At 52.6% G+C, this 18,767-nt stretch overlaps 5 protein-coding genes across 5 annotated transcripts; 2 read left to right on the forward strand and 3 right to left on the reverse strand.

The window, feature by feature from the left end:
* Nucleotides 1–293: 293 nt before the first annotated feature.
* On the reverse strand, nt 294–1,402 carry ACET3X_009941 (uncharacterized protein). The gene is made up of 3 exons (XM_069456112.1): nt 1,205–1,402; nt 967–1,147; nt 294–889 (listed from the first exon to the last, which is right to left on the reverse strand). Exons 1-3 carry the CDS (start codon nt 1,277–1,279, stop codon nt 315–317), a joined length of 831 nt encoding a protein of 276 aa, XP_069302774.1. The 5' UTR covers nt 1,280–1,402; the 3' UTR covers nt 294–314.
* A 2,304-nt stretch (nt 1,403–3,706) lies between these two features.
* ACET3X_009942 (uncharacterized protein) lies at nt 3,707–7,432 on the reverse strand. Its single transcript, XM_069456113.1, has 5 exons — nt 7,274–7,432; nt 7,130–7,204; nt 6,834–7,052; nt 4,075–6,783; nt 3,707–4,004 (listed from the first exon to the last, which is right to left on the reverse strand). Exons 1-5 carry the CDS (start codon nt 7,308–7,310, stop codon nt 3,898–3,900), a joined length of 3,147 nt encoding a protein of 1,048 aa, XP_069302775.1. The 5' UTR covers nt 7,311–7,432; the 3' UTR covers nt 3,707–3,897.
* A 193-nt stretch (nt 7,433–7,625) lies between these two features.
* ACET3X_009943 (uncharacterized protein) lies at nt 7,626–8,922 on the reverse strand. The gene is made up of 2 exons (XM_069456114.1): nt 8,890–8,922; nt 7,626–8,839 (listed from the first exon to the last, which is right to left on the reverse strand). Exons 1-2 carry the CDS (start codon nt 8,911–8,913, stop codon nt 8,039–8,041), a joined length of 825 nt encoding a protein of 274 aa, XP_069302776.1. The 5' UTR covers nt 8,914–8,922; the 3' UTR covers nt 7,626–8,038.
* A 4,018-nt stretch (nt 8,923–12,940) lies between these two features.
* On the forward strand, nt 12,941–14,521 carry ACET3X_009944 (uncharacterized protein). Its single transcript, XM_069456115.1, has 3 exons — nt 12,941–13,378; nt 13,452–14,071; nt 14,141–14,521. The coding sequence occupies exons 2-3, from the start codon at nt 13,763–13,765 to the stop codon at nt 14,399–14,401; spliced, it is 570 nt and encodes a 189-aa protein (XP_069302777.1). The 5' UTR covers nt 12,941–13,378; nt 13,452–13,762; the 3' UTR covers nt 14,402–14,521.
* A 910-nt stretch (nt 14,522–15,431) lies between these two features.
* Nucleotides 15,432–15,939, forward strand: ACET3X_009945 (uncharacterized protein; the record flags this gene model as incomplete). Its single annotated transcript, XM_069456116.1, has 2 exons — nt 15,432–15,487; nt 15,582–15,939. The coding sequence occupies 2 exons, from the start codon at nt 15,432–15,434 to the stop codon at nt 15,937–15,939; spliced, it is 414 nt and encodes a 137-aa protein (XP_069302778.1).
* Nucleotides 15,940–18,767: the final 2,828 nt, after the last annotated feature.

Genomic DNA, 18,767 nt, shown 5'->3' on the forward strand with positions numbered 1-18,767 from the left:
GTATATGGACTGGAGTAGAAACATCATGAACCAGGAAATTCCTACGAGATTTAATCGAGACGGACCGCTTCGATATCAAATCAAGCCGGATGCAATCAGGACGACACGACGAATCGTCAGACTGGGAGAGAGCATCTCAAATGATACTCCGCCGAGCGTGTAGGCGGTGCGCTGACTTGATGGTAGCTTGGGCGCGGCGGTCGCAAATCACACATACAACAATCTCTGGAGCATATTCGCACGCAACATTTGATATACTGTCACTCATAGACAGCCTGTCTCTCAACTCGTCACCTAAACTCTCTCGCCCCCTTCTACTTCCCATCGTACCCTTTGACCCTCGTCTCCCCACTCCCATCAACCCTCCCACTGGCAACGCCCAAACTCCTCTGAAACGCACCCGTAATCCCAATCTGGTCGGTCAGTATACTAACCATATCAAATCCCCTCTCCGCATACCTCCTCGCATCCTCCCCGGAGTTACAGTACATGGCCACTTTCTTCCCCTCGGCATGCGCTGCCTCTTTAATGCTCTCAATCGCCTCCTCCAACTCCTTGTCCATTGTCGCAGTCAGGATAGGATGCCCAATATTATTACCGAGATCAAACGGCCCAATCAGCAAACAGTCCACGCCGGGCAAAGCGGCAATCTCGCGGCAAAAAGCAAGTGCAGATGCGGTTTCTATTTGCACAATGGTGAGGAGTGTAGCATTTGCGTGTTGGAGGTAGTACGTCAGCGGTTCATTCGAGAAACATTGCGTAGGGAGCGGGGAGCCGAAACCGCGGGTTCCTTGTGGCGGGAATTTGGCGGAAGAGACGAGTTTCTTGGCGTCGTCGACTGTGTAGATCAAGGGCACTATGATGCCGTGGGCGCCGCTGTCAAGAGCGCCTGTGGTAATCGTCAGTCCGTCACGTGAAGATGCGTGAGGGGTGGTTGACGTGTGTGTAGGCACGGAAATTACGTACGCTTTACCATCCACGGTTCGTTGGCTGCGATGCGAACAAGAGGACTTACGCCTGCGTGTGCTATGGCGGTGACGGCTTCGTGCATCTCGCTGTCGTTGATATTGCCGTGCTCTGTGTCGACACATATCCAGTCTACGCCTGAACGGGCGATGGCCCGAGCATGATTTGTGCCTGGTAGCATCTGGAACGGTGTTAAACTCTTTACATCAAGTTTTGTATCATCATTGAGAGGGCTTACCTGCCATCCTCCGAATGTCGGTCCGCCTTTCTGGAAGGCCTTGTATACCCGGCTTGCTTCTTGGAGGGTGTTCATGTTTCGCGGGCGGAAAGGTGATTGGTTGTTGTGAAATGGAGTGATTTCAGGACGTTTGAGGAGTGATTGAGACGGTGGCTTGAGTGACTTTGACAGAGTGGCTCTTCGTAGGGCGTGCGATACCGTCATGGCTTTTGCAGGGTCGAGAGGGGTATGGCCGTGTTGGAGACAACTACCCCACAATGAGACCCGCTAGGCTATGCGGGTTCACGGGGGCGGCATCATGCCTTCTTTGCTTTGGCACATCGCAGCCTTGAAAGATCGTTCGCCTAGAAGCCTTTTGCGATGAGAATCCATTCCTGTATTAACTGTGAAGCATGCTGTTGTGGGGTTTCATCCGTGCAAGGAAGGTCAAGGGCGCCGGGGGTCTTTGCGGCGAACACGACGCCCTGCTGGATTTGTGGAGCCTTTTATCTCCGTGTCATCAACACCAACGCGCTGTGACCATCACAGAACTCACTTCCATCATATTCAGATATCTGACTGCCGCCAGATGACAGCGGTCGTCTGTCGTATCGTGTGCGGCTGCTATGCTGTCGAATACTCTCGCGGGTGCGACCCAACATCCTCGGAGATACAATCCCAAAGTAAAGACCGGATGCAAGACGTGCAAGTAAGATGATGGATTCGCCACTACACGACGATGACTTTGCCAACCAACGCCAGAAAACGACGCGTGAAATGTGACGAAAGCCGGCCCCATTGCCTAAAGTAAGCAGGCAAGCTCACCCACACGCAGGCTGGCAGACTGCCATGCTTACCTGAGTAGATGCACCAGTACTAGTCGCAAATGCGATGGATACAGCCAACTGAAGCACAGATACCAAACTCAGATCATTAGCTATGCGCTGGATCCATTAAAAGTGCCCCAACACCCGGTTTCGGCATTCTCCGGCAATGTAAATGTACAGTATTTGGAGTTTTACTACTACCACATCGGACCAATGCTATCCCGCAGGTTCGATGGCGACTTTTGGTGTGGCCTAGTCCTCCAAATGGCACGAGCGGAGCTCTCTGTCCGCAATGCCTTGATAGCCCTGGCTCATCAGAATCAAACGCAACACGGTAGGCCAGGACACGCGCGTCATTATACATCAACGAAAGACGTAGAGAGCAGTCGCCAATTTGTGCTACACTACAACAAAGCCATCAGATGTCTCGTAGCCCGCATGAACGAAGCATCGTACGCACCAGAAACGGGGTTGGTGACTTGTGTGCTCTTCGCCTGCATCGAGTTTCTACGAGCCGATAAGCAAAACGCCCTGCTGCATATGCGAAACGGGCTTTACATTGTCTCCGAGCTGCGGAGAAGACATGGTGTTGGCAACCTCTCTCGCGAGTCGCGTGCCGCAATGATGCACAATGGCATCAGTGGACCGTTGGAGATGATTGAGAAAACTCTTGTCCCAATCTTCACACAGGGCCTCATATCCGCGCTACTACACGGTGTAGATGTGGACATGGAATTCGCTTTCCTCGAGTCTACACTGCCGACGCACTTGCATCTGGAAACCTTTAACAATCTCCGCGAGGCACGCTTCGCGTACTGCGAGATGAGAGACGCATCGATTATTCTTGCGCGTGATTTCGCCATCAGGCTGTTCCAAGGCCTTGCACCATCGCCATCAGATGTAGAGCGTCAAACCCATGTTCTGGCTTGCCACCAGACGTGGTTGAGAGCTCTACTCGCCTTCGAAAAAAGCTCTACGCCTGTCTCTGAAGAAGACAGACTCGCGGTTAGTACGTTAAAAATCGGTTATTATACCACGTATACTGCTTCGGCGTGTGTGCACGATGCCAGTCAAATGTCGTTTGATGCGCATCTCGATAGTTTCAAGGCCGTCGTATACCACGCTGACGTGCTCATCAATAACACTACGAACGTTGCCGGCCGCTCTCAAGAGCACTCGAGGCCTTCCGGCGCCGCCGCCAACTTCACATTCGACACGTGTCTCGTCCCGGCCTTGTACTACGTCGCTCTCCGCTGCCGCCACCCGTCCACCCGTCGCGCTGCTATTGCGCTTCTCTCTCGCGACCTTCCCCGTGAAGGCCTCTGGGATCCGGGTCTGTATCGCATAGTAGCCGAGCGCATCGTGGAGATTGAAGAGAAAGAAGTGGATGGAAGAGGTTGGCCGGTACAACGAACGAGGTTATGGAGTGCGAGTGCAACGGCCGACGTCAGTGAAGAGACTGGGCTCCGATTAGATTTTCTGTTTGCGAGAGACGTTGGGAAGGGGGCGGGGAAGACGTGGAGCGAAAAGAAGGTGCCTTCTGTAGCTGAGCTATACGTTGAGGTGTGCAGTACGACTTAGACGCTTGGTAGCAATGCCGAATATCTGTGCATGACGCATACAGAGCATCAACAGACCTGGTATACTGGAAGTAACAATCTCAATCTCAATCGCTCATAGACGGACGCGTTCTCTCCGTGCCAGCACTGTCTACAATTATATGGATATTCGCTGCCTCCCACAACCTCCCACAATCGTCTCCATCAAGAACGCCAAGTGACTCCAGATACGGCCAAACCCCACTGCCTGGTCTTTATACCAGCCGCGGCGATGCTGTTAGTACAATCAAGAAGAACAAGAAGAGGAACAACAAGTAGAAGAGTAATGTTACATATCCGTAATCATAGCCTGATCGTCGCCACGCTGACCCTCGGTCACGATACCAAGCAGACGCGCATACGGCACTGTGATACGCTGGAGGTCGCGATGTTTCCCTGCATACCACGTTAGCAACCAAGCCCCATAACATCATCCAAGACAACATTAGCAAGAAAAGAAACTTACCAAGAATCAACACAGCCTCCTTGAGCAACTCCTCCCTCTTCCACCCACAAATCTCCTCCGGCTCCTTCACCGCGCCGTCCTCCTCTTCCTCATCATTATTTCCCTCCTCATCCTCAGCAACAAGACTACCCGTGAGGCTCCGCAACAACTCTTCAATCTTACCCTTGAGGCCCTCCGCCCCAAGCCGCTTAACGTACATGGTCAGATAAATCTTAAACTCCTCTCTCGCACCCAGAGTCCGCGCAGCCGCAACCCTGTTCTCGAGATGCGCGACCGACGCCGAGCTCTCAAACGTCTCGTAGCCCTCTGCCGAAACGAGAATCTTGATGAGGCGCTGGAGGTGGAAGGCGCGGCCCTGGAGTAGAGATTGGTTCGTCGTGTTGCGCTCGAGTGCGGGGATAATGCCCGCTGAGATGTTCTCGAGAGAGACCTGGTCGTCCTTTTCTTTCTGTGTGCTCTTGTCCTTGGAGGAGCGGATGTTGCCGACGGAGGAGTCGGTCGAATTCCAGTATTGACTTGTTACGCCCCACCAGGGTTCTGAGAGGCGTTGCCAAATGTACATGTCCGGGTTGTATGCGTAGCCTTCGCCGTTGGACATGGCTACTGTGATGCGGCCTGCGGAATTTAGGCGTGCGAAGACGATGCCAGGAGAGCGCGTGAGGTGGGGGCCTTGGGCGTAGGCTGCGATGTCGAGGATGGGGGCGAGGGAGATGGGTGGGTGTGGCGCGGACATTGTTTTCAGGTTCCAGATGTAGACCATGCCGACCGCTGTTATGCACATTAGCCACCAGCCTCGGCAGTCCATGATTACGGGTTGTGCTTCTAGGACCATGGCGTTGAGGGTTCGGCGACCAGCGGGCGTCCACGCGTATACTGAGCCGTCTTCGCATGCTGCTGCGAAGAGGTTCGTGTTGCCCGTGACTAGGAGTACGGCTTTTGGCAGGAAATCCTGCCAGAGTGACTGTCCCTTGCTGGTGCACGTCAGTCTTGTTGGATCGTGGTCCTGTGGACGGCCCGTCCGTGATGGTCCGCTCGCGTTGCGCGCTTCTAGAATGACAGTATCTGGTATTTCTGCCTTTCCTGTGTTGGCATCAACGCCGCTCTGCAGTGGCTCGCTGCCGTCCATAGTTCGCACAATGACACTCCTGACTTTTGGCACGGCCAATCGTACCTGAGCAAGGGCCATGTGAGGATTGACAATGGCCGGCCTGAGGACTGAAGGAGGCTCTATCAGTTCGTTCGTCTTTGACGGTGCAGCAGCTGGAGGAATCAGACCCTTCTCGCTGTTGAGTACGATTGCTGCACCTCCAGGTTTGACTGAACCAGCCAATCTCCGCTCCACTTGTCTGTCTTCATCGCCTTCGATTTCAGCAAACTTCCTCTTGTTTCCAATCAACATGGTTGCAAGTCCGCCTTTTGGAAACCCGTCGTATGGCTTCGACAGATCGAGAATGTTGTGGGGATTATCATTCCGGCCGCCTGACGTGGCTGTTGCAGAGAGGAGCTGGGTCTGGGGCAAGGATGATTCGCCAACACCAGACGAAGATGACATGAGCATAGGTGCTATCCGCTTCTTGCCATCCTTATTAATAGTCACCCTTTGCTTGAGCTTCTCGACTCTTGCATCTGGAGCTGGCTCCGTAGGGGCCTGCGGTAGTGCAGCAGCGCTCGACCCATTTGTGAGGTTTGTCGTAGTGGCGCCGTTGGTTCCGTTGGGGATGGTTGGTGGTTGGACTGCACCTCCGGCGTCGCCCATGAGTGCACCCATCCTGCCTTGAACGCCCTTTAGCTCTCCACTCTTGCTGCTCTCTTCCAAAAGTAGCGCGTCTGTACCCTCGATGATGCCAACTCTTCTGCCAGCGCCAAACTTGGCAAGCGTCTTTTCGTTCTCCGCCAGCGTTGCCGGATAGCCTAGTTCTCCAGGCGCAAATACGAGTGTCAATATGCTGCCGTCTAAACTGGTAGCGTATAGCGTCTCTCCGTTTGGTGCCCACGATAAGTCAGAAATCGACTTCCCTGCCAGCTCTTGCGAGATCATAAACGGCCTGGGAAAGCTTGTGTTCCATACACTCAAGCACTTGTCTTGTCCGGCGCAGGCGACAATCGTAACGGTCGGCTGGTTGATGGATCCGTCCTTTTCTGGTCGCGGTGGGTCCCGGTAAAACAATCGTGGCGAAAACGAGGTTACTTCAACAGGGCCTTCGTGGCCGACTAGACTGATATCTCCATCCCACGATCCACGTGCAAGAATAGCGACAGAGCTGACGGGCCCGTTTGTAGCGTTCGCAGCGGCAATGTGTGCGCCGTCGGGCGACCATGAGCAACGGCGGAAGTATGTAGTAAGCGGAGATGTCTGGAAGGGCGCGGTAATAGTATGGTCCAGGACGAAGTTGTTGACCTGGTCTTGCTGCGAGGCGTTTGGCGGCGGAGAGTTGAATCGGTAGACCTTGATGGTGCGGTCGTCGCTAGCAGTGGCAAAGTATTTGTTGGCTGGATCAAATGTTATGCCCTTGACGTGACTCTGGTGGTTCGACAGTGTCTTCAACTTCTCGAAGGAGTGCCCAGACCAGACTACCACCTTCGAGTCCAACCCCACCGATACCAATATTGACGAGTCAAATGACCAGCCCAGATCCTGCACATCGTTTTCGTGTCCTATGAGGCGGCGAGTGACGCGCCAATTCTCGACGGGCGGGGGTTCGTTGGATCCTGCAACTCTATCAGCCCATGTTCACTATGCGTGCCTTGCCTTTACCCACCAAATGTCGGACGCGTCGGGGCCGCATTCTTGTCGAGCATGTACACGCATACTATCTTGTCATCTGCGCCAGAAGCCAGGTATTTGCCGTTGGACGAGAAGCGGACCGCGTGGATGGTGCCCGAATGATGGCTCACAGCTGCGAGCTGCTTCGGTTTCGTATACGAGGGGTCGTTTGAATTGAGAATAGCCTCGGTAGACCAGATGCGTACATAGCCATCTACAGATGATGAGTGTCAACAGTATTCTCGCGAGCAGCGCATCGCGCAGGGGAAACGCCAGGGTGGGTGGACGAACCTCCGGCGGCCGTGGCCAGGCGCGATCCATCAGGCGAAACGTGGCAGCTGTATACTTCAAAGTCCTTCTGTTCCCCTGTGGCAAATTTGTGTTAGCAACATTGCGACACACCAATAACACATGTGTGCGCGGAGATGCACGAACCCGGGTGTGTTAACCACTGTGGTTTAATGAGATGCATGGTCGCGTAGATACCGCTAGCAGTTGAATCATGCTATTACGCGACCATGAAAGTAGGGTAGAAAAAGCTGGCGGAAGCAGTCGTGGGTGGGTAGTTGGGGCGCACGTTTTGGTGAATCGCGACAGTTGTCTGGTGTTGGCGACGCGATCTCGCGGTTGACGCTACTTGGCAGACGTTTGGGCAGGGGTTTAAGGTTTAGGTGCATGCGCCGATCAGAAGGTGGACGTTAAACGAGCCGCCCGAGGCTGTGGGGGGTCATGGATCAGAGTAGTTGGAGAATTGTATCATGCATTTGTGCTAACACCATGATTCGGTCTTCTTTCGTCTCGCTTTCCCTGATTTTCTCGCAGACAGAAAATGCCAAGGTTCTTTTCCAAGCTGGTTGGTTATTCCGCTTCCCTATTGGTTGCTTTTTACAAAGACACCCGCATCCGGAACTATTGTGGTATACTACTAAATGCGAAATGCTACTCAACGCGTCCTGCTCAGATTCATGGCCCAGGTATTCATCTAGCGGGCAATTGCGTAGATGACGCCGATGCTCTAATGTACGCATGTCCTGGTGCTTGTCGCCAAAACCCATACAATGCTCGCTTGAGTTCGTTACAAGCAGATTCCTTCGACAAACATCTACTTCGGGGCTGGAATCCATGGTATGTGGGCGAGGTCGATAGCAGCGTGATCGATTGGTACCGCATAGCTTGTGATTGCATGGGCGATTATTTTGTTCATTTCGCCTTCTTCCTCTTCTTGAACACTACCGCTGGTGCAGCTGGCGCATCCTCATCCTTTTTTACAACAACCTCAGCAGCCTTTGCTTCCGCCTCCTCGGCCGTGGGTATATCCTGCAGGGTCTTGGCCTCGTTCTCTTCTTCAACTTCAGCTTTCACTCCATCCTCTTGTTCTTCCTTCTTGACCTCTGGCTGCGGTTTCTTCTTCCCTAGCAAGCTCTCGATATCATCATCGCCACCCTTGCTGCCCGGAAAGCTCTTAAACGTGTGTCCCCAGCCTTTCCTTTTCGTGATGAGCTCTCCGGCAGCCTTTTGCTCCTCCTCATCTTCATCCAGTTGTCGCTTCCGCACACCCTTGTTCAGCGATGTTGCCTTGAACTCTCCATCCTCGGTGACTTCTCCCACCACTTCTTCCTTGACAGTCTTCCATTCGCCCGCCACAGCCAAATCGCCTCTTGCAGCCGCGGGGAGCGCCACACCCATAGCTGCCAGCTGTTCCCATTGTCGCTTCCTGTCCTCTACTGTGGCTTTCTTCTCGGGTTCCTTCTTGAATGTCGGTTTGCCGCCTATGCCGGTCGCGACGGAAGGGGTCGAGGATGAGGAGGGCACAAGGCCATTCAGACGTGCGACCTCTGCTTGCGCGCGCGCCTGATTGCGCTTCTCGTTTTCTTGTTCGCGATGCAGTCCCTTTAGACTACGCTGGATGTTGCCTTGGTGGCGGCCGGTCGCTTCGTGCTGCGCGCGCTCGAACTTGGTGTCCTTTACAAACACGGAGCAAAACTTGCACCAGTATTTTGGCTGCGATAGAGTTAGCGCGTGATACGTTTGTGTGTGTTGGTCTCACTTGCCGTCGATTTCCAGTATTCGGCCATGGTTGAATGTCGGACAAGTGGTTCGCGATCATCCAAAGTCGGGAAAGCTCACTTGACGCACGGTCCACGTCTCGGTGGTCCGCAAATGAACCACGACTGTGCATCTTTCACCATTACCCCCACTTAACCTTAATTCGTCCTCACATGTCCCGCACCAGCTCGTCATCGCTCTACCTTCCCAAATTCCACATCGGCGGAGTCAGCCTCCTGTCATTTGTAACGCACACACTTGTAACCTTACTGCTCGACTGATGTCATCCTGTCTGGACTGTAGAAACGCCTCACGAAGCTCATTTGTAGTCTGAACGCACAGCACCTGAGACACGCTGGTCAACTCTTCCTTTTATTTTCCACCAAAGCACAATTTGTCTTGCTAGAGCTCTGGTTTGCAGACCCTGAGAATGACGATTCGGCACTGAGGAGCGAGGCCAGACTGCTGTCAAAGACTGATATCTTAGTGCGTCTCAAGACGTCGCGATGCCAGCCAAACTCGATAGAGAGATCTACTAAAAGTGGAAAGCTCCCACAAAGATTCTAGCGCTATGCCATCGCAAGGTACATTTGTGTTGTATTCCAGGTCCAATCGAGTCTGAATACAAACAGCGTCTCATATCATCTAGGCATACACCACTGCACGTAACTTTTTCCAAACTCAGTGAGTTTGGAGCATCGTACTCGATAGCACCAGCAAGCAGATTTTGATCCGCAACGGTACTGGTTAACGGGGCACTCAATATATACAAAACAGTTACCGGCACCGCCAGTACTGCGACCCAATTCCATGTTCGGAGCCTCCAGGTTCGACTCCGTATACTCAGGCAACTCCCACCTATTCTTTTTCATCTCTCATAAAATCCCGCAAGCTATCCCGTCACTCTATCGACCCTTAAACTGCTCATCACCCAAAGCACTGAACCCGCCATTCAATGCCCCTACCCTCCGCGTAGGGTACAAGCGTCTGGCGTTCCTACATAGACTGTCTCATGGTCTTTTTATATGCTTCCAAGGGCAGCAGCCACGTCACCACCATATCGAGAAAACTTGCCTGTAAGGACATATGCGCCGATCAGGGAGAGTGCAGTGCCTACTCCTGTGAATGGGAAGAGATGATCATCTGCGTCGCCGAGGATGTCAATGCGGTCCTTGTGTGGGCTATGCCGAGACATTCTCCTCGGACCGACTTTAGTGGCATGGAAATCTTTTGCAGACTCTCAGCCTTGTAGAAAGCTCGTTCGATCCCATCCCGCAACTTTTACAAGTTCTTCCATACAGTCGTCTGATACCATAGCATATCATATTGTTTTTGTTTTGTTGCGCATGGATAGACCTTAACGCACTAATCGAGTTCTAGTATCTCAAAAGCTATTCGGCCCGCGTACACCGAAAGTCACCGAGATTTTGTAGGAGGCTTACTGTCAAGCCCGTGTCTAGTACACCCAAGTGGCCGAACAATTCAAGGTCAGTATTCAGTGACTACGAGGCATTGGCGATGATCACTTTCGTCGAGTATATATACCTCCACAGGTGCAGCCTTGCCTTGTTGTCTACCTCGCAAATCACCATACCCATCGAAAATTGTACTATTCTCCCCCATATTCGAAATGAGAGCGGCTATTTCCCTTATAATTCTTGCCATGTTTGGCAAAAGTGTGTTTGCACAAAACTGTTCACCTGACGGTGGACTTGGTTTTAACCCCGATACTACGACCTACCAATCAACCATCTGCTGCAGCGGGTGCTCACCGCGTAGTTGTCGACTTGATGTATGTTACTTCTATCAAGACATGTGTCGTAGTCTAACTTTGTTATACAGACCAATGTATTGCTTTATTACTGCCCCCAAATGGTAGACGGCCAGTGCTCAGGGCCAAGTGTTTCCGGATGTCGATTTTGAATAGTCTCAGCGATTTGTAGGAGAGGGGTCAAGGAGCAAGAACTTCATGTTGCAGGTGCATCTCGGCGCCTAAGACACTGTCCTGTAGAACTGGCATCGCTATGAACGAAGACTGGCTTGATATGTATAGTAAAGTTTTTGGGTTCTTCAATAAAGGTTGATTTTCTTAGGACACAGTGCATGTCCAAGGTTCTCTAACAGATGAGCCGGAATCTCTTGGTGCTAGCTTTCCAACGTCATCCGATCGGCGCACAGCACCACAACGACGCCGAACACGTACCGTGCGCCATCTTGATCGTCCGCGACTATTAATTGTGGGGCCGACGCGATTACTATAGTAGACCTGACGCGTGCCAAGGCCAGATCTTCCACCAGGCAGTCCGATCGGGGGGAGGGGGCTGTACTGTACGAAACACAGTTCCACGTCAAGAACCACGATACAGTGGTAACCCAGACAAAGCAGGCTCTAGTGAAACAAATCTAAAGCTATACAACAACATAGCTGTTCCCTCAAACACAGCCTGATAACTATTGCCATACAAATCAGGCCTTCTCTAGGAGACCCAAGGCAATTCCACACACTCGATAAGGGGGAGTGGGTTGATCCCACCATGCTGCATACTCTTTGGCATGTTTTGCAGGCGAGTCGGCCCTATAAATGGCGGTCAAACAAGCTCTTGGCCAGCCTTGTGGATCGTCGTTGCTGAGTCATCTTTGGGTATACATGCCCGCTTACTGCTACTGGAATTTGAGGGCTAGTTGCCTCTAATGGATTTGCTTGAACTCGACACTTGATTTCTTGAGCAAGTGCTTAAGGCAACAAAAAAAGTGATGTCGCTTATCAGGTCTGACTATCGCCTGAGGAGTTTTGCCATAGGTAGTAATTGGATACATGAATCATACAACAAAGAAAACGATAAGCACGGATATTGCGTTACTTAAAGCACATGATACCATTATGTCAAGATCCCGTCAATTTCCCTGGGGGTACCTAACCATCTGCGGACATCTCAGCAGCCCATATCCCAATCCTTTTCCGGCCCACTCACTCAGATCGATATCAGTACTATCCACAGTCTCCCAGCCCATCTTCTCGTAGAATTTCTCAGCTGAAGCGGTGGTTTGTACAATTACCAGTTCCTTCTCTAGCTCGTACTCACGGTACATGTAATCTACCATCATTCTCCCGATGCCCTTTCCTTGCCATGCAATTTTGACGTTCATTGCTCCGATTGCTAATTCAGAGTGTACCACATCAGTCTGCATGTAGAATGCACTCAAGCTAGGAAAAAAACTACTTACTGACATGAGGCTTCCCACCCGTAATCCCACGCCATTTCGCAATCACATTCCTCGACCAGTATCGCCCAAAAGTTCCTGGGTGAGTAGGTCCTACCTCCTCCTCAGAAGCGACTGCATGAGCTCCAGACGGCGCAGCAGCATTGACCCAGCTCCCGTCCTCCCACTTCACTAGCCCCCATCCCACCGTTTCTTCGCTCTGTGCGTCGACAGCTTTGATCAGATGGAACTTTTGTCCATCAGGTTCGGTAAAGCGTGCAGAGAGTCGGGTGACGAGTGTATGCGTCTCTTTTTCCGTGGCCAGGCTGTGGTATGGGCTGAATTGGAAATGGGTTAGCAACGAGGTCTCTGCGGCTTCTGTGCGGATTGCTGCGAGGGTGGGGATGTCGGAGAGGGTGGCGGGGTGGATGGAGATGTGGGCTGTCATCATTGCTATGTAACACTGGTACGAGCTATCTTCTGATGGAAGAGGTTGGCTCAATCTTTGTTACGTTCAGGACAGAACGTTGCGGGGCCCGACATCACCAACAGCGCCGATTGTGGCGCAAGATTGTCAAAACCATGCCGCATACCTCCTGCCGTAATTGGCGTAGCGCTTTAGAATGTCGCCATTCACAAGAACAAAGAATCTAGCTTGCAAGAGCGGGACTCCCGGGCCCGACCTGCATATGGGCCCTGCCGGGCGATCGAGTGACATTAGCCTAAGTCCTTGATCGACGATTTGGATACATTCAAGAAAGTCAACACAATTGCGGACTAACTGAAACTCTGCAACCCGATGTAATGCACAAGACGCGATTTCGCGTTGTATAATCGTGATGAGGAACACAGGTCAAAGGTTGGATTACCAAAGATAATTGAGGTTCATCCATGTTGTCCGAGCCGCTAGCAAACGATGCTGGTTGCAAGCGGCCACGCTATCCTCTTAGAGTATGCGATATTTATCGATCCCCTGCTCTGTGGCCCACACACCCTGCCAGTACGTCCAGATAAGCAACGCCGCTGCAATGCTTCGGTATTTAAGCATGTCCGGGCGGTAAGATCCCTTGGCGATGGTGGTTGATCGATCCATCTCACCGTTGGAGGCCTTAAGAACCAAGAAACCTACCGATTTCGTCTAGAACCCGGGCTCTGCAGCACGCAGCATGTCGCATACCATGAACTTACGCACTGTGTAACCCCAGAAGGTCTTCTCGTCCGTGACCAAAGGCCCGGCACGGTCAGGATCTACCATCGACGTGGATACCGTCACACCATCGATCCATATACAAGGTGCGTGTATGGCCAGTAGAAGCCAGGATCTATCATCGCTTTCGCTGGTAGTGACGTTGCTGACAGCATGGAGCATTGACCCCGAGTATCGAACTATAGTCCTCTCTGCACAATCTTTGTAGCTGCATACAACATGCTAAATCGGCCAGGGAAGCTCTTTTTGCCTGATATGCTACCTTGCTGGTAGTCACAGGTCGTCGTGGTTTCTGTTCTGTTGCATCATCCATAAGCCATGGGGATCGAGTCGCCGGTTCGCGGTGGCCAGCGACGTAGCTATAAAGGGAGCAGCGAAGCCGTATTCGCTGGTCAGATCATTCAACAAGCTTTCCGTAACTCCAAGACCACTCCGGGACCCAGATACCATCTCATACTTCCCTGAACATCATGTTTGGCAAACTCTTCATCACCGCAGCAATGGCGCTACTCGCCACGGCCGCAGAAACGAACAGCACCTCGACCGACCTGGCTACGCAAGTCACTAGGATCGCGGATTTGACAAGGATTGCCTACATCCTTCACCGCGACATCGTCGCCGTCAACAACGATGCGTCCGACCGGCGTGTGACAGTTTCGGCTCTCGATGCGATCGCCAACCAAGCACTGTTGGCCCAAGACTTGAACAACTCCCCGACGGCCAAGCGTGCGGTGTACACGGAAGAAGAGCAGTCCCAGATCGCGGATGCTTATGCTGAGGTAAGTCAAGGAATACGTCTATCTTCGGAAACACTGGGACGTAGCTTACGAAACGCCACTGTCCAATAGTACATGAGCATTACTAGCGCGATGCTGGGCGCCGCCGTAGACAAACATTTTGCAGTCGTCTCGCATGGTGCTGGACACACCGAAGGCGCTGCCATGAACTACAGTATGTTTGCCACGAAAAGCTGGTCGGAGGCTGTGCTGGCGAGCATCCCGGCACAAAAGTCGGCTATGACTGTGCAGAAGGCGGTGCACGATAATAGCTATCAGATGACTGTTGACCTTTACTTGAAAGGGCCGAGCGGTCTGACGGATTCTGCTTGAAGACGGGAGTAGGACTTTGTTTTGATATGGGAGCTAGTGCGGTGGTTTGAGATCAGTCGGAGCATGTGTGTTGAGGAGCTGTTATAGATTTTGCAACGACAAGTAGTCTGTCGATTGACTGCCATTCGTTAGATGAGAAATTCAGCTCTTGAGCAGGACCTTTTCCCCACAGCTTTGCTGTTGTCGTCGCGCCAGCTGTAGTGCCGGCTTATGCTTTCCTGTATGATTCCGTCCGTGCTGTTGTACCCACACCGCATGTAAGCCTATGATCTTCCGTACGATTTGTCCTGTGATCATCTAGGATGTTGGGCCTTGAAGAGCGGGAGTCTCACTACGCGTCTTCCTCCCGTCTCGGTGATGCAGAAACAGCAGATAAGGATGTTAGAGCGGATGCAAGGATACTATAAAATCAGCTGGCGGAGAAGTGAATCTAGCTGGGAAATCATCTGCTGAAAGGATTAGAACTGATGGCGGGGCGCACGCTCTGCGGGTTGCTGCTGCCGCTCCTTGGGCAACGAAACTGCGGGAAACTGCGAGAGAGTGTAGAGACGCTTTTCGGTCTTCTGGCAGGCCTGCTGTATCACGACAATCATTGGATTTGAGCTTTGGGGAATGGTTGATTGTGTGTGACTTTGGTCAGCGGGAAACCGCTGCTACAAGCTATAGAAAAATCCAGCGATAGAAGCCACAGGCGCAAACGAATACAATTGAGTTCTCCTAAATGAGAGTTCATAAGATAACGTCGCGTTTTGGATGAGAATTTGGCATGGCTGAGGCGAGATAGTTGGAGTTGATGATGACACTTGGAGTCGCGGACCTCGAGGATCGACGAGGGGGCAGAGGCGCCAAGCGAAAGTGAAGCTCACGGCTGCGCACCACCAACGCCGACCTGCACCAACGCACTCGCTTCCCACCTCCATTGTCAACGCGCAGGTCACGAAATCTTCCACGAACAAAGTCCGAGCCATCCGTTGTCATCGTCGAATACTCCACACATCGATCGGCCTCGTGCACCCCGCCCAACGTCGCAATGGCCATCTTGGGAACGGCGCTCAACAGCATCGGCGCGCTCTTCCTCACACATGCGTACGTACATATCTAGCCCACATCGGACCATGCTCAAATAGAGAGGACGATGAATATCACTACATGCGCCATGACAGCAACTGACCCCCACCAGCGTCTACTCCACCCACGAACACACGGCAACGTTTGCCTCAACACCCCTCCCGCTCGACATCTCGCTCGAACTCCTCGCCTCCATCTTCCTTCTTTCTCTCGGCATCGTCATGTCTTTTGCGCCGCTGAAGCCGATTCAATGCGCACAATGGGCGGGCCAGATTTCGAGACAAGGACGACACGGCGAGGGACAATACACAAGAGAGGGTGAAGAGATTTTGAGCGAAGGCGATCCTTATGCGTTCCTGGGGCTAGATGGGGGCATTGGTGGCAAGGGCGAAGGCAGGAGGGGTTTCTGGGATGTCATAGGCAAGAAGAAGGAATATGAAGCTTGGGTTAGGCAAGGGGGAAAACAGTAGACGTGTATGGACAGAGAGGGCGGATATGGGTTGACGAGGCCCAAGGGAAGATTGGAGGTATGATACACAGGCAATGCGCATTCGGGTTGCTTGTTGAGCGTGCACACCATCACGAAGCGATTAGGAGTCGATACCAAAGAAGACTGTGTGTCGACTACCGTTGTTTTATCGTACATTGTCAAACACCCAGCCCAGATCCCGTATACTGTATGTGCCGAAAGACCAAAATCCCAAACGCCATGCTTGAACGAGCAACATCAAGCAACCGCTTACAATTTCTTCTCTTGGATCCTCCCTTCGCTCCCCGTCTCTCACGCATCGCCCGTCAGCTTCTCATCCGATCTCTCTCCACAGTCATTCACCCTGCAAGCCCAACACCCGTTCCCCTCCATCGCCTTCCCAAACGCCGCAACATCCGCACTCCTCCTCCTAGGCCCCTCCTCATCCCCATTGACATCCACACCACTGACCCACCAAATTCCCGCCGCAACAATCCTAGCAACAATCTCCACCTCGTCCTCATCCCTCGGCGCATACACCAGCATAAACTCCCTCGGAACAAACTTCCTACACCAGCCCCCCCTCGCCAACGGATGTCTCTCCCCCCACCCCTTCTCAATCACGAGATTCGCATCTGCAGGATGCAACGTCATATGCATCGACCCATCACTCGGATGCGCATGACAAATCTCTCCTCCACACGTCCTCGTAATCGGCACGCTCGTAAACAACCCCGAACTATGCTTCTCAAAGCAGCTCGTGCGTTCCAGCAACCGGTTCCGCGGGTCCGCTGCAAGTTCCTTGATCTTGCTGACCAGACAGCTGTAGATGGCCTCGCCACTCTTTTGCGTTTGCTGGCGCTGCGGCGCGATACCGCGGATCAGTGGCTTGCTTCCTTTTCTCGGTGGCAGGGCGTCGGCGTCTGCGAAATATCCTTTTTGTGGCCGGAAGTGTGGGGGTATGGCGATGGGGCGGAGGGGGTCGCGGAGGCAGATTAGCGAGAGAAGTTTGATTTTTAGGTAGCCTAGGGGTGTTGCTGGGGTGCCGCCGGGGCCGAGGGACAGGAAGGCGCAGTAGTCGGCGTGGATGTAGAAGGCTGTTATGATGGGGAGGGTGAGGGTCAGGGTTGCGATGAGCATGTGCAGATGTGTTTCTGTGAACATGCTTGGTTGAGGTGGGGGGATGGTGGGTTGTTGGAAGGTGGAGGGGAGGTCTGCTGTTGTAAGGTTGTTTGTGTCGAGCATTGCGGATGGCCAGGTGACTGTGGTGAACGGGGAAGTAATTTGGAGAAAGTTTGAGGTAAAGAGGAAAACCAGTACTGAGGTTCTTAACAATCCCTCTTATGCGTAACAGTAACTGCTTTGACAAAAGAGATACGCAAGGAACAATAGCTCCGTGGCCCCAGAAGAAAGAGGAGGTACCCCCGCAAGAAAGGTCGGTGTACCACGCAAACGCAGGGTCCGCGGAAACTAGAAGAATGACGTTGGATTGATACAATAAAGAAAGCTAATTCATGAATCTCAACAAACACGTCGACTTTCAACGACAGTAAAAACCACGAGAATTGCGAAGCCCAAGAGCCCCAATGTTTAGCACCAATATGCATCACACGCCCCGGGCACAGGTGATCCTTTTTATAAGCCCATCCCAAGGTTTCTAGAGCCACGCCTATCCGCAGCGCGCGACGTCAAACCGCGTACCCCGTGGTCCCGACCGTCCACGTGCCTAGCCCTGCATCCGGTTAGCACGGCCTGCGTCTGTGGGGCCCGGGGGTTTAGCGGCCGCTGCGCTAGGGTACTCATTGGTCCACCTCACGCGTGCCTGTGACGTTGAACCTAAATCAATTGCTGGCTTTTCGCTTCGCTTTCTCCCATGCCATGCCATGCCCTTTCTCCACACTTGCAGCGCTCCGTCGTCACTGTGTCGTGGGTGCTTGTTTATGCGCGAGGGTCTGGGCGTGTGTGTGTTTGGTGCATGGCCGACTTGGGGGAGAGGAGAGAAGGGCGGGGAGCTGGATTTCACGTGGTGAGGAGTGAGGGGATGCTGATGTCAGCTGCGCTCACGCGGTGGTGTGCATGCTTGGTTCCGAACATGCGGCGGCTTGGAGCTGAATTCTGAAACGCAGCTGGCTCCGCGCATGTTGCTCTTCGTCGACACATATCTTTATCGTGTCGGTAGTGCGGGTTGGGCTGACTGTACGCCAACAAGCTATGGCCAGCAGCTTGGTGTTCCAATAATTGACAGACGAACCGGAACCTTTCCGGAACAAAATGATAACCAGGCTTCTCCTTAGCGTGGCTGCAACAATACCCGCTAGTTTACGACAGCTGCTGGGATGGGCGTTGTCTAGAGGCACCGTGCAGCATGCAGTGTGATCGGATGAGCGGTGATGCGTGGCGCGCTGTGAGCTCTTTGCTTTATCGCCGAGCTCGGAACCTGGTTCTCGAACATGATAGAAGGCCACGAGTGTTTGCTGTTAAAGTGAGTGGAGAGGGCTTCTTCTTGAGCAAAAATGCTTGTAACTACACATTTTAGGGCCGCGTCAGCCACCACATCTATCTTTTACACTTATACCTCCGTTCATCTCGCATCAGCCTAAGCACTGGAGGCCAATGAGTGTAGAATGAGATTATTATGGCTTGTGAACAACGAAAATATTTCAAGACTTCTCGGTGCTTGCAAGGCAATGGCATGAGAACTTCAGCCGAAGCGTAGTAAAATTTGAACCTGTATTCAATTTTCAACCCAGCCTCAAACGGCGATAGTATGCCATCAATTGATCCGATGCTGAAATTGGTACCCAAAAGGAAAAAGTCCTTCTAGTACAT

This window comes from Alternaria dauci, chromosome 10 (genome assembly GCF_042100115.1).
Source record: "Alternaria dauci strain A2016 chromosome 10, whole genome shotgun sequence".
NCBI lineage: Eukaryota > Fungi > Ascomycota > Dothideomycetes > Pleosporales > Pleosporaceae > Alternaria > Alternaria dauci.